At 38.9% G+C, this 11928-nt stretch overlaps 1 protein-coding gene across 1 annotated transcript in view; it reads right to left on the bottom strand.

Annotated features, from left to right (window-relative positions):
- The window catches only part of cfap45 (cilia and flagella associated protein 45), a 23641-nt gene extending 14377 nt beyond the window's left edge, over positions 1-9264 (bottom strand). Inside the window, exons 1-4 of the mRNA XM_016523849.1 lie at positions 9133-9264; positions 8683-8802; positions 8468-8607; positions 5077-5221 (exon numbers count right to left, since the gene is read on the bottom strand). Coding sequence (XP_016379335.1) covers positions 5077-5221; positions 8468-8607; positions 8683-8802; positions 9133-9135 — 408 coding nt within the window. The 5' untranslated portion in view covers positions 9136-9264. The remainder of the gene's footprint in view (positions 1-5076; positions 5222-8467; positions 8608-8682; positions 8803-9132) is intronic.
- Positions 9265-11928: the final 2664 nt, after the last annotated feature.

Raw genomic sequence — 11928 nt, 5'->3', positions numbered from 1 at the left:
CATGTAGAACATATCCGCGTTTGTGCATCAATGTCTGTAATGTGTGCTGTAGGTGCGAAACTTTTAGGAATCTTATCCAAGTTGTAGGCTAGTCAATATTGGTCAGTCAGTGGTATCTGAGGATCCGCGAATGAAACTGTGACCACAAACACCATTAACTTAAGTGAATTATATGGTAATAATCAGCAATATGCTTTCACACAAATAACTTTATTTTTGAATGTTTCAATATACGTTGACACAAATGACTTATTTGTATTTTTTATTGATACAACATGGCACTGAGTTGTTAGAAAAGAAATGCGTAGAGACGTTATTGCTTGATGACGTCAGGAACCGATGAATCGGCTTTTTGAACCGGTTCAATGAGCCGATCTGTCCGAAAAGAACCGGTTCGCAGAAATGAATCGGACTTTACATCACTATTATTTTTATAATGGCTACTTTTCTGAAATGAGACAACCTTGATGACGTACACGGCTGACGAATGCGACCTCTGAAAGGAGCATCCTTTGTAATGTCATGTGCTCCACTGTCCCGCCTCCTTGATTTCCTTGGCCACGCCCCATTATTTAGCCATTGTCTAGTACTCATTCTGTTAATTGTTCTCACCTGTTCCTCATGTGTTCTCTTTCATTTAATTTTTGCTGGTTTGTTTTGAGCCACATGTGTTAAGTTTTCTTTAATTCTCTTTAAATTCTAAAGGCCCTGACACACTAAGTCGATGGTTGGCCATCGACCAATGTCGGGCCACTGTTAAAAACCACATTGTTGACACTAGTCGGAACAGTTGGACCACATCAGGGGCTTTTTGGCCAATTAGGCATATTGAATCGGTGTTCTTTGGTGCCGTCGATGAGAGAGTATTAGATGTTCAGTTTAGCGAACAAGTCAGTGAGCAAGAATAAAAGCAAAAGTGATGAAAACAAGCAAAGAAGTCAAGACAGCACAGAAAAAAAGGCTGTTCTAATTTTACGTCATCTACCTGAGCATTACAATACGTAAATATTTTCATGACGATATGATCAATCTGGAATGAATAACCTGATCAACATAATTGATACTCAAAATGGCAAACAAGCATTTGCTTACGGTTTGTATGCAGTCCTAGTTTTGGTTTCCCTATTTGAATTGGTAATTGGCTGTAGTCTTTCTGGTGTGTTCAAGTGCAACTTTTTAGCCCAGACGCACACCACATAAGGTGATATCATTTCATGTTTTTATTTTGATCAGTTTAGAATATCTACCACATTAACTACCTCATTAACACTGCTTAAATATGGTTAATACATTAAATATTTTATACATATATGTATGTGTAGGTGCCACTGCGACGTCTGGTAAAATATTAATTCTTAAAAAAAAAAAAAAAAAACTGCAATTACTAATTACTATTTGTGTTGCAAGAGTATCAATGTTCTTAAAATCTAATGAACAATGCATTTATGAAACAGTAGCTATTACTACATAAATACAAACACAATATAAACAGTGTTTCTTTGGAATGCATCATGCACTCTTTTTTAATGGGACTACAGATAACAGTTCTTTCAAACAAAACCTTTATGTTCAGATTATGCTTCATAATGAGAACACTGAAACATCTCGGAGAGAGTTTTACTGTGCTCACTGTCCTAACTGAATGGGACACACTGTTTGAATGCTGCAATGGAGAATGACAGCTGCAGCATTGGGAAGATTTTCAGTCAACATAAATTTAAAAGCTTAATATCCTCTAACAAAGCTGTTGAATGTTTTCAGAAGACCTATAATACAGTGCAGGAAAATGTTCATGGTGCTTTTATAATAGTTTTTTGTCCTTTTTGGAGCTTTACAGTAACAACCATAATGCACAATATTGGATTTGGATCGCTCCCATGTCGTCTGATTGCAGCTATTGTGCATAATTTTACTAATTCCCGCAGGTTCATCACTTATACACTTATAATGCAGGAAATTCCTGCAAACATTTATTCACAAAAGCATGTACAGTAGGTCGAATGAGTACAGTAATCCACACAAATTATCAGATGAAATCAGTATTTTGGAAATGTTCTGAGAGACTGTAATTTCACAAACGGTGTCTTTTCAAGAGAACTCTAATCATGACTCAAGCTGATTTCTGTGCGCTCACACCCAAAGTGTGCACACACAGAGTCACTTGTGACCACAAATTGGTTTATTGCAATTGCACATAAATGGTCAAAAACATGCACAATTATGTCAAAACGCCCATCTTGGTGAGTATTCACTTAAATAGTTGATTATGTCTTAACAGTTGTTTTGAAAGATAACTTATGTATAACAGTATACTGGATCCATGCATTTGTTCTTAAAGTACTATTTTGGAAATGCTGAGAGACTGTAATTTCACAAACGGTGTCTTTTCAAGAGAACTCTAATCATGACTCAAGCTGATTTCTGTGCTCTCACACCCAAAGTGTGCACACACAGAGTCACTTGTCTGACAAGGACACGGCTTTTTCCCTCGTGGCGGGCGTTGTAGCTGGCTCTCGCACCTGGTCTGACGTCACTAGCAGCTCCAGCTCCGTGGCGATCCTCAGCTCTGTCGCTCCGTGCGGCGAGCTGGTTGAACTCAACCGCATACTCCAAGATGGGAAGGTCCTCACGGGCTCCAAATTGGTTTATTGCACATAAATGGTCAAAAACATGCACAATTATGTCAAAACGCCCATCTTGGTGAGTATTCACTTAAATAGTTGATTATGTCTTAACAGTTGTTTTGAAAGATAACTTATGTATAACAGTATACTGGATCCATGCATTTGTTCTTAAAGTGACAACAGCCTGCTGCTGTCCATGTTAATTAAACAGCATAAGACAAATCACTGCTTTTGAACGAGTAACCTTGGTGACTTTAATTTTAAGGATTAATCTGTATTTGTTTATAGAATAAACACTATCCAGTGTTGTTTTACATTTGATTACATTATTAAATTTCTGTTCCTGAATATTGTTAGACCTACCTAAAAAGCATTATTTCACTTGTATCATTTATTCTGTTGTATTTATTTGTGCTATTTTTTTGTAATTTGTTTATTTGTTCTATTTAGTATGTAATTACTGAATGTTTGTTACTGAATGATTACTTAAAAGTTTTTCAAATCAAGCTTTCTTGCGTTGTGTGTAAGCTATAAACAATGATTATATGGAAAGAAATAACATACAATCCCAAAGCATGAGATCAGATTTTTAAAGAATGACTAGCGGTTTTAAATGTGATCCGTTTGGAGTTTTGAAAATGTACCACTTACTTGTTGAAATAGTTAAAAGGGATTAAAATAAACTGCAATAAAGACCCAAAATAGACTGTACACCTCAGGTCGAAATTATCTACAAGACCGGTCTGAACAAAGGACTTTATGCAAGTTGACTGGCTACATATTTCTGATGAAACCTCAGTGTTCCGTGAGCTTCTGTTGTATTCTCCCATATAGCAAACTGTGGTAGTAGCAAACTCTGTCATATTTCTAATAACTGTTGAACACAACTACTTGTATCATAATATAGCATATTATGAATACTGATTAGCCACAACATTAAAACCACCTGCCCAATATCGTGTAGGTCTCCCTCATGCTGCCAAATTAGCTCTGATGTGTCGAGGCATGGACTCCACAAAACCATCCAAATGTGTCCTGTGGTATTTGGTAAAAGGACATTAGCAGCAGGTCCTTTAAATCCTGCAAATTAAGAGGTGTGGACACCATGGATTGGATTTGTTGGTCCAGTAAATCCCATAGATCAAATTGAGATCTGGGGAATTTAGAGCCCAAGGCAAGACCTTGATCTCTTTTATCATGTTCCTTTGGAGGTGGACTTGGGTCATCATGGGCAGCTACGCAGCCCCATACACAGCAAACTGTAATGCACTGTGTCTTCTGTCATGGCCAGCATTAAGCTTTTCAGAAATTGGAGCTAGAGTAGCTGTTTTGTTTGATTGGTGCAGACGTGCTAGTCTTCACTTCCCACATGCATTTATGTGCTGTGAGCATCTATGACCCTGACGGTTGTCCTTCCTTGCACCATATTTAGTAGGTACAAACCAATGCACACTGGAAACACCCTACCCTGCAAATTAAGAGGTGTGGACACCATGGATTGGATTTGTTGGTCCAGTAAATCCCATAGATCAAATTGAGATCTGGGGAATTTAGAGCCCAAGGCAAGACCTTGATCTCTTTTATCATGTTCCTTTGGAGGTGGACTTGGGTCATCATGGGCAGCTACGCAGCCCCATACACAGCAAACTGTAATGCACTGTGTCTTCTGTCATGGCCAGCATTAAGCTTTTCAGAAATTGGAGCTAGAGTAGCTGTTTTGTTTGATTGGTGCAGACATGCTAGTCCCTCAGATCATTTTGCTTGCCCATTTTCCCTGTTCCTATCACATACAATTCTAGAACTGAATGTTGATTTGCTGCCTATATATATCTCACCCCTTGACAGATTCCATTGAAACAATACAATATAATCAATGTTAATCACTTTACCTGTCAGTACAAACCAATGCACACTGGAAACACCCTACAAGACTTGCCGTTTTGTAGATGCTCTGACTCAGTCATCTAGCCATCCTTATGTGGCCCTTGTCAAAGTCCCTCAGATCATTTTGCTTGCCCATTTTCCCTGTTCCTATCACATACAATTCTAGAACTGAATGTTGATTTGCTGCCTATATATCTCACCCCTTGACAGATTCCATTGAAACAATACAATATAATCAATGTTAATCACTTTACCTGTCAGTGGTTTTAATGTGGTGGCTGATAAATGTAAAAAAAACTGTAGTAAACATAACATTGTAGTATATTACATTAATGTAATACATTACATTTTCAGAAGTGTTAAATACATTTAGTGTAAAGGTGGATCATATCAATATTGCTTTGTCCTGTAGTGGGAGACTTCCTCAAGAGCTAATTTTGTGCTTAATTTTTAAATACTGCACTACACTAGAAGTTACACTGATATTAAATGCAGAAGTGACCATGCATTCATTTGGGGTTCAAACATGTAATTAGAAAAAAAAGAGAGAGATTTTGAGATGGCTCACCATGGCTTCCTCACGGGCTTGGAGTTGGGCCTCCAGCACGGCTGCCTTCTCCTCTTCACTAGGAACATGAGATTCCACCATGATTCGCCTGAATTCAGCCGAGGACAGGATGACAGACTGCCCAGATGGGTCCTCATTTGGGATTCTGGTTTAACAAAACAAGAGCAAAGAATGAGCTTAAAAATAGTAGAGCAGAGGCAGAGCAGATGGCTAAGGCGACTGAGGCGGAAATCCGGAAGGCTGCGGTGGAGCCGGTGCGACAGAGGACTGAGGTGGAGCCGAAGGGAAGGAGGAGCCTGACAGAGCCGGAGGGACAGAGGGCCGAGGCGCAGCCAGAGGAGTGGAGTCCCAAGGCGACGGATGGTCGACGACAGACCAAGGCGGAGCCGGAGGGACGAGGGAGCCCTGCGTAGCCAGTGGACTGCCGGGCCACGGCGGAGAGGAGGGAGCTAGGAGCCATGGGGGAGCTGCTGTGGTCGACGGGCCGAGGCGGAGTCTGGGACTCAGAGGCAAGGGATTCTCCAGCCACGCCGACGATGGAGACTAGCAGACCCGCGGTGCTCGCACCGAACAGATGGGCTGAGGGTGAGCAGAGAAGTTATTTTTAATTAACTACTAACTAACTAAATAAATAAATAGTTGTTAATGCTTTTCTATATTTACAGTAAAACTAGCAAAAAAAAAAACATATTGAGCTTCTTCTTTTCCATATTCCCTCTTCTTGTGGGGTAATCTTGTAACTACAATCACACACCAATGCTCATTTCAGGCAATGGCGGTTCTAGTCATGGTACTGGGAGGGACTAGCGAAGCCATTTGAGCATTTTGAGCACACTTGAGTAGTTATCTTAACCTAATTTCAGAATTAATTATTATTAATTAATTAATAATTTTTACTAGGTCATGTATCATGTATCTGCTAGGCAAGCCTAAGCTAAAATAATTGCGTTATTTATTTATTTATTTGTCAGGTAATGTGATAATATGCAGCAATACGATAACTTTTATCTAGGCTCTTTTCTGCTTTTGTAAACTTGTAAACATTTCTGAGCCTCCGGGCTCTCAGGGCTGGTGTGCGCTTCCCACACACACCAAATCGCGACTCCCAGCACTGGAAGCTCATCAGACAGGGGAACGACAGGGTTGGCAGACTGGAAAGTCAGAGAAAGGTGGGAGGAGAATGGGCATGTCCGCATATATAACTGCCTCCCAGTCTATTAGGTCCCCTTCAAAATCCAGCAGTCCCAGATACACAACCATGGTGCAGTGGGCGGAGCTCCTCTCCACGCTGTCCATGGCTTTTTCCCTCGTGGCGGGCGTTGTAGCTGGCTCTCGCACCTGGTCTGACGTCACTAGCAGCTCCAGCTCCGTGGCGATCCTCAGCTCTGTCGCTCCGTGCGGCGAGCTGGTTGAACTCAACCGCATACTCCAAGATGGGAAGGTCCTCACGGGCTAGGGTGTGGATTTAGCAGCGAGGGGATCCATAGGGGAAAAAAAACAAAACACTGTACAAAACACGGAAAACAAACGGAGGGGAACACACAATATACCTCTTTTGTCGGTCGGGTCTTCTGTCAGGAAGTGTGTCGGAAGGAACGATGCAGAGACGTGGATCAAGGAACAGGCTTTAATGCAATCCAGAAAACAGGGGAAATCCACACAAGGAATGGCTGGTGACACACGAACATGACGTACTGAGACCCGACACAAACTGAGACTTAAAAGCACGGGGAAACGAGGACAATAACAAGACACACCTGAACTAAATGACATGATTAACAAGAGGGAAAACTAGGTCACGGAGAGCACATGGGGAGAGAAACACACACAGACAGTCCAGGGGCGTGACAATACAATGATGTACTTACTAATCTGTTTTTTTTCTGTTTTGCAGTTTTTTTTATAAATTCATTAATTTGTTTTTACTATGACTAGTTTAATGATTATGTCCTAATATAACATGGATGAAACTACAAGAGGAGGTATGTAGCCTATAATTTCAATGTAATGTAAAGTTATGACTGTTTTTTTTTTCTAAACAAGATAAAAGTCTGTGACGAAGTTGTTTATGTGCAAACTCTCTGATACCAGGTGTAATAAGTCAGTGTCTGAATTGGCTTCATTTTGGTTCACTCTAGAGTTGGGGTACTCTGACTCGTACTCGGACTCAAGCCCGGTCTCGAGTACAGTTTTTTAAAGGACTCGGACTTGTCACGGACTCGGATGCATTTTTACTCGGACTCGAGCCTTTCGGACTCTGAAAATATGTCAGAGTCCAACCGAGTCCAGGGACAATTGACGGAAATGTCACTGACTCAATGCATTATCACGATAGTGATAGTGTTTTTAAGTCTTGTCCAGTACTTGAAAAAAGCCGACTGGTTTCTGTGTAGTGTGTGCCATTGTACAGACTAGGTTTATCCCTCACAGCCTCATTTTCATCCAAGAAAAAAATTCTAAATCCCCTGTCTAAGGGGTCTGTGTACTTTGGCGTCCATTCATTTTTCGTTTTTTTTTTTTTTACCCAGAAATTCAAATGCAGTTTCTTCTTTAATGGTTCAAACACTGATGAATAGAATAAGCAGACACAAACTAATTTTGATTATTCAAAATTGATATTTCATTAAAAATCATGAAAATGATATAAAGCTTGTTTTTTATTTAGATAAAAGGTGCATTTTCTGCTCTTAAGGTCCCATTCACCAAGATACTTACTCCTTTACCCCATTCTTGAATTTATACCTTTACTTTAACGATTAATAAAGTCAAGTCCCGCCCTTTAATTTTTTACATTCTAAAACCTGTTTCACTGAAATATGTCATGATACATAAATCAATTCAGCCATAACTTCTGTTACATGACTTTAAGTTTGCTAAGCAAAGCAGGACACTAATTATTAATAAAAAATCTAAATTGCAAGATGCAATAGAGATTTGCTTTTGTTACATTTAAACGGACATTGCGTTTTTCTAGTTGTAAAGGTTAAAAAATGTTAAGATACTAATAAATAATAGAGTTTCGTTGGACTCGGACTCGGCTGTTTGGGACTCTGACTTGAGTCCGACTCGGCCCATATTGGACTCTGACTTGTCTCGGACTCGATTGGTTAAAGACTCGGACTCGACTTGGACTCGACTTAGGTGGACTTGAACCCAACACTAGTTCACTCTTCACTGATACATTGCACTCAACTGAATGAGTAAGCAATTTCACAACAAGAAGAGTCAATTCCTGTGCTAGAATCGACACTACTACTACAGCTACTCAGAGTCGAGGAATCGACTCTTTTGGAGTCGACTCCCAATTTCTAATTTTGATCAGGTAATGCAAATACCTCAATAAGGATAACTACATGTAACTACAGAGCAAAAACTCTTTGCGTCTACTTGCCTGAGGTCCCTGATGAGGTCTTTAGTGATGATGCGCACCGTTTCTGACTTTGGCTCTTTGGGTGCTGGAGCAGAGCGTGACAGTGTCCTCGATCTCACGCTTCCGCCTTCAGGATCGTCTTTCATATCACCAGCAGAATGCTGAGACAAAAGACAGTTGAGTCTTCCTTTTATTTTCATTCAATGTCTACGATTGCGCAGTAAGCTTATTTCTACCTGTTTTAGTGTCCCAAAGAGGGTCTCGTCCACATGAGAGGTGAGGGCTCGTGTGCGATAGCGTCGAGTGAAAGCGCTGCTGCCCGACTGCTTTCCACAGGAGGATGTGGCGCTTTGAGGCTGAAAAGAATGAGGCATTTGAATCTTAATCAATTTAATGATTCCTTTATTATCTTTGAGGAACAAATGTCATGAACAACTAGTGAGTAGCTGTATGATTTAAGTCTCATGAACCTTTAACACGCACACACACACACACACGCATAAAATAGTGAGGTCGTACGAATTCGCCACCTCGTAAAATAGCCTATGTAAGATAGCGTTGCAAGGTTTCAGTAGGCTACTTCAAAAATTCTGAAGCCTGAACCCCAATGTAAATTGCAAAGCGAATAACTGTTAGTTCATAGTTTCTGACCATAATTTAGTGTTTCATTTTTAAAAAGCACTTACCATTTCGTTTGAGCTTTAGTGAAAAAAGCAGATAAGACAGACGTTTTAACAGGTATACAAACAGTCACGACAAAGTGAAAACTTATTGCCACGCGCGTATTTCTAATTTAAAATGTGTTTAAAAAAAACACATAAAAAGACCAAAGCAGCTACTTGCAATAAACCCGACACACTACAGCGCGCCTGTGTTTTGTTGTTAACGTTTCCATGGAGACGTGGTTACTGGTTACAGCCAGTGAATAGTATTCCGATTCAGTGGTGGACAAGTAACGTTACACAAATTCCATGCCACACCAATATATTGCTTAAGATAAAATAAAGCTGTCCAATAAAATACTACTTTTATGTACAAAGTATCTGGTTTTGAAAATACTTAAGTATTAAAAAGTAAAACCGCAAATTCAAATTATCTTATAAAACGTGACCCAATAGGCTACTGAAACGATCACACTACTAACTCTACCGCACATTCTATTCTTTTTTTGCTGAATAATGATTTATAATTGTTTTAATTCCATTACATTTTTCATGAATATTATTTAAACTGCAAATTTATACAGTTAAAACAAATATAATACTGTATATAATGTATCATAAAACACTGACATAAAACCAAAAACATTGCAGTTCGTGAAGCAATCTCTTGAGAGGAAGACTATGAACAATGCTTTATAATTGACATTTAAGGTGTAATTATAGTTTAAAGGTTTATTACTGTAAAGCTGCTTTGAAGCAATCTGTATTTTATAAAGTAGTATAGAAACTTGACTTGACTATTAAAACCCCATTTAGTGTTCTATGGAAAACGTTTTTCAAATCTGATAACAGCATTACAAATAACCGCTTCCAGTAATAGTCTTGCCTAGAAAAATGCAGCCTATTAGAAAAATCCAGCCTATATCCTGCCATGTTCCCATGTGATTTTATTTCTTTCTTTTTAGATAAACATCAACAACAAACCATGCTCACAACTATTTATTTTGAAATAACTGGTTTGATGTACATTTACACATGACAATATACCTGCAGCATATAGTTCCTTGTCTAGAACACACGTCTAATGAAACAATCAAAGCTGCGTGATACATTTGTCTTTTGTATGTTACTTTTTACTTATATGTAATTTTATGCAATTTTGTATTAGATTTCACATACAGTTTGTGGTATTGTTAGATCATGCCTCCATGCCAGAAATATCAGATCCAGCCCCGGACTTCAGATCCTGTCAGAAAATATCTGTTTTGTCTGCATGGTAACAGAACATAGTCAGCAAAGTGGTCTAATACCCAAAACCTGTCAACAGAAAATTTTGTCTGGTACCTAAAATTCTATTAACAGTTCTATCTGCCAAGAAGTTACTTTTACTTTACTTTTACTTTTAGTCATTTAGCAGACGCTTTACATTACTACAACTGTAACTAAAACTAAAATAGATAACTAATACAAATCAAAGTACATTAGTTCATCAGTAATCCTAAAAAATAACACTGAGGCAAACACACATGCTAAAATAACAACAACTTACTGACACATAGTAAGAAATGGTTATAAAAAAACTGAAACAGAAGTGAAACAAGTAGTAGGAAAGAGGAGAAATAAAAAGCGATACTTATCCTTTGCCGGTGTCCTGCCCGGTGGAGTCGCACGGTAGAGTCGATGGTCTTTACACTCTTCGGTCTTCACACGACTGCAGCCGCGACCGCTTCCGAGGTAAAATAAGCTTCTTTTTTTATTCGTTTAACAAAACTCAAATTGAATTCAGCTGGACACACTTTCCAGTTTATCACAACAAATGGCCAAGCAAAGCGCAAAAAGTTGACTGAGAAAAGCCAGTGAAGAGCAGAAGCAGGACACAAAGTAGGCTAATGATGATAAAAAAAAGAGCAGAGTTTATTGAATATGCTCAGACTTCGTCTGACGAACACAAATCCAACAAGTAGTGTTATACCATTTGCTTCACAACAATATCCCATAAACCGTGAATTTCCATAAACATTCCCTCTTATCGCTTATTCATGAAGACAAACAGCCCTTGAAACCACATATATAAGACTAAACAACAATGGAAAAATAATATTAAAAAACACTATATTTTAAATGACTAATTAATTCATTAATCAATGAAATGAGTATATAAATGGCTATAATAATTATTATAAATGATTATATGATTAAATTTAATAATAAAATGATTAAATGATAAATGATTATAACTGAATGAATGAACGAATGAAGAATAAATGAATATAAAAGAAAGAAAGTGAAACACAAATGTATGGTTGCTCTCTTGAAGCAAAACACATAGAGAGATGTGGGGTGCCCAAACTCGGTCCTGGAGGGCCGGCGTCCTGCAGAGTTTAGCTCCAACCCTAATTAAACACACCTGAAGCAGCTAATTAAGGTCTTCCTAGGCATACTAGAAACTTCCTGGCAGGTGTGTTAATCCAAAATGCAGCTGCAAGATTAATCTTTAATGAGCCGAAAAGAACACGTCACACCTCTGTTCATCAATTTGCACTGGCTACCAGTAGCTGCTCGCATTAAATTCAAGGCATTAATGTTTGCCTACAAAACCACCATTGGCTCTGCACCCATTTACCTAAATTCATTACTTCAGAGTTATGTGCCCTCTAGAAGCTTACATTCTGCTAGTGAACGGCGTATTATTGTGCCATCTCAAAGAGGCACAAAATCACTTTCACAAACTTTTTCATTAACTGTTCCCTCCTGGTGGAATGACCTGCCCAAATCAATCCGAGCAGCTGAGTCCTTAACCATCTTCAAGAAACGACTAAA

Source organism: Sinocyclocheilus rhinocerous, unplaced genomic scaffold (assembly GCF_001515625.1).
Source record: "Sinocyclocheilus rhinocerous isolate Xijiao unplaced genomic scaffold, SAMN03320098_v1.1 scaffold32, whole genome shotgun sequence".
Classification (NCBI taxonomy): Eukaryota; Metazoa; Chordata; class Actinopteri; order Cypriniformes; family Cyprinidae; genus Sinocyclocheilus; species Sinocyclocheilus rhinocerous.
The sequence above is the reverse complement of the archived record's forward strand: the minus strand, read 5'-3'. Positions and strand labels throughout refer to the sequence as shown.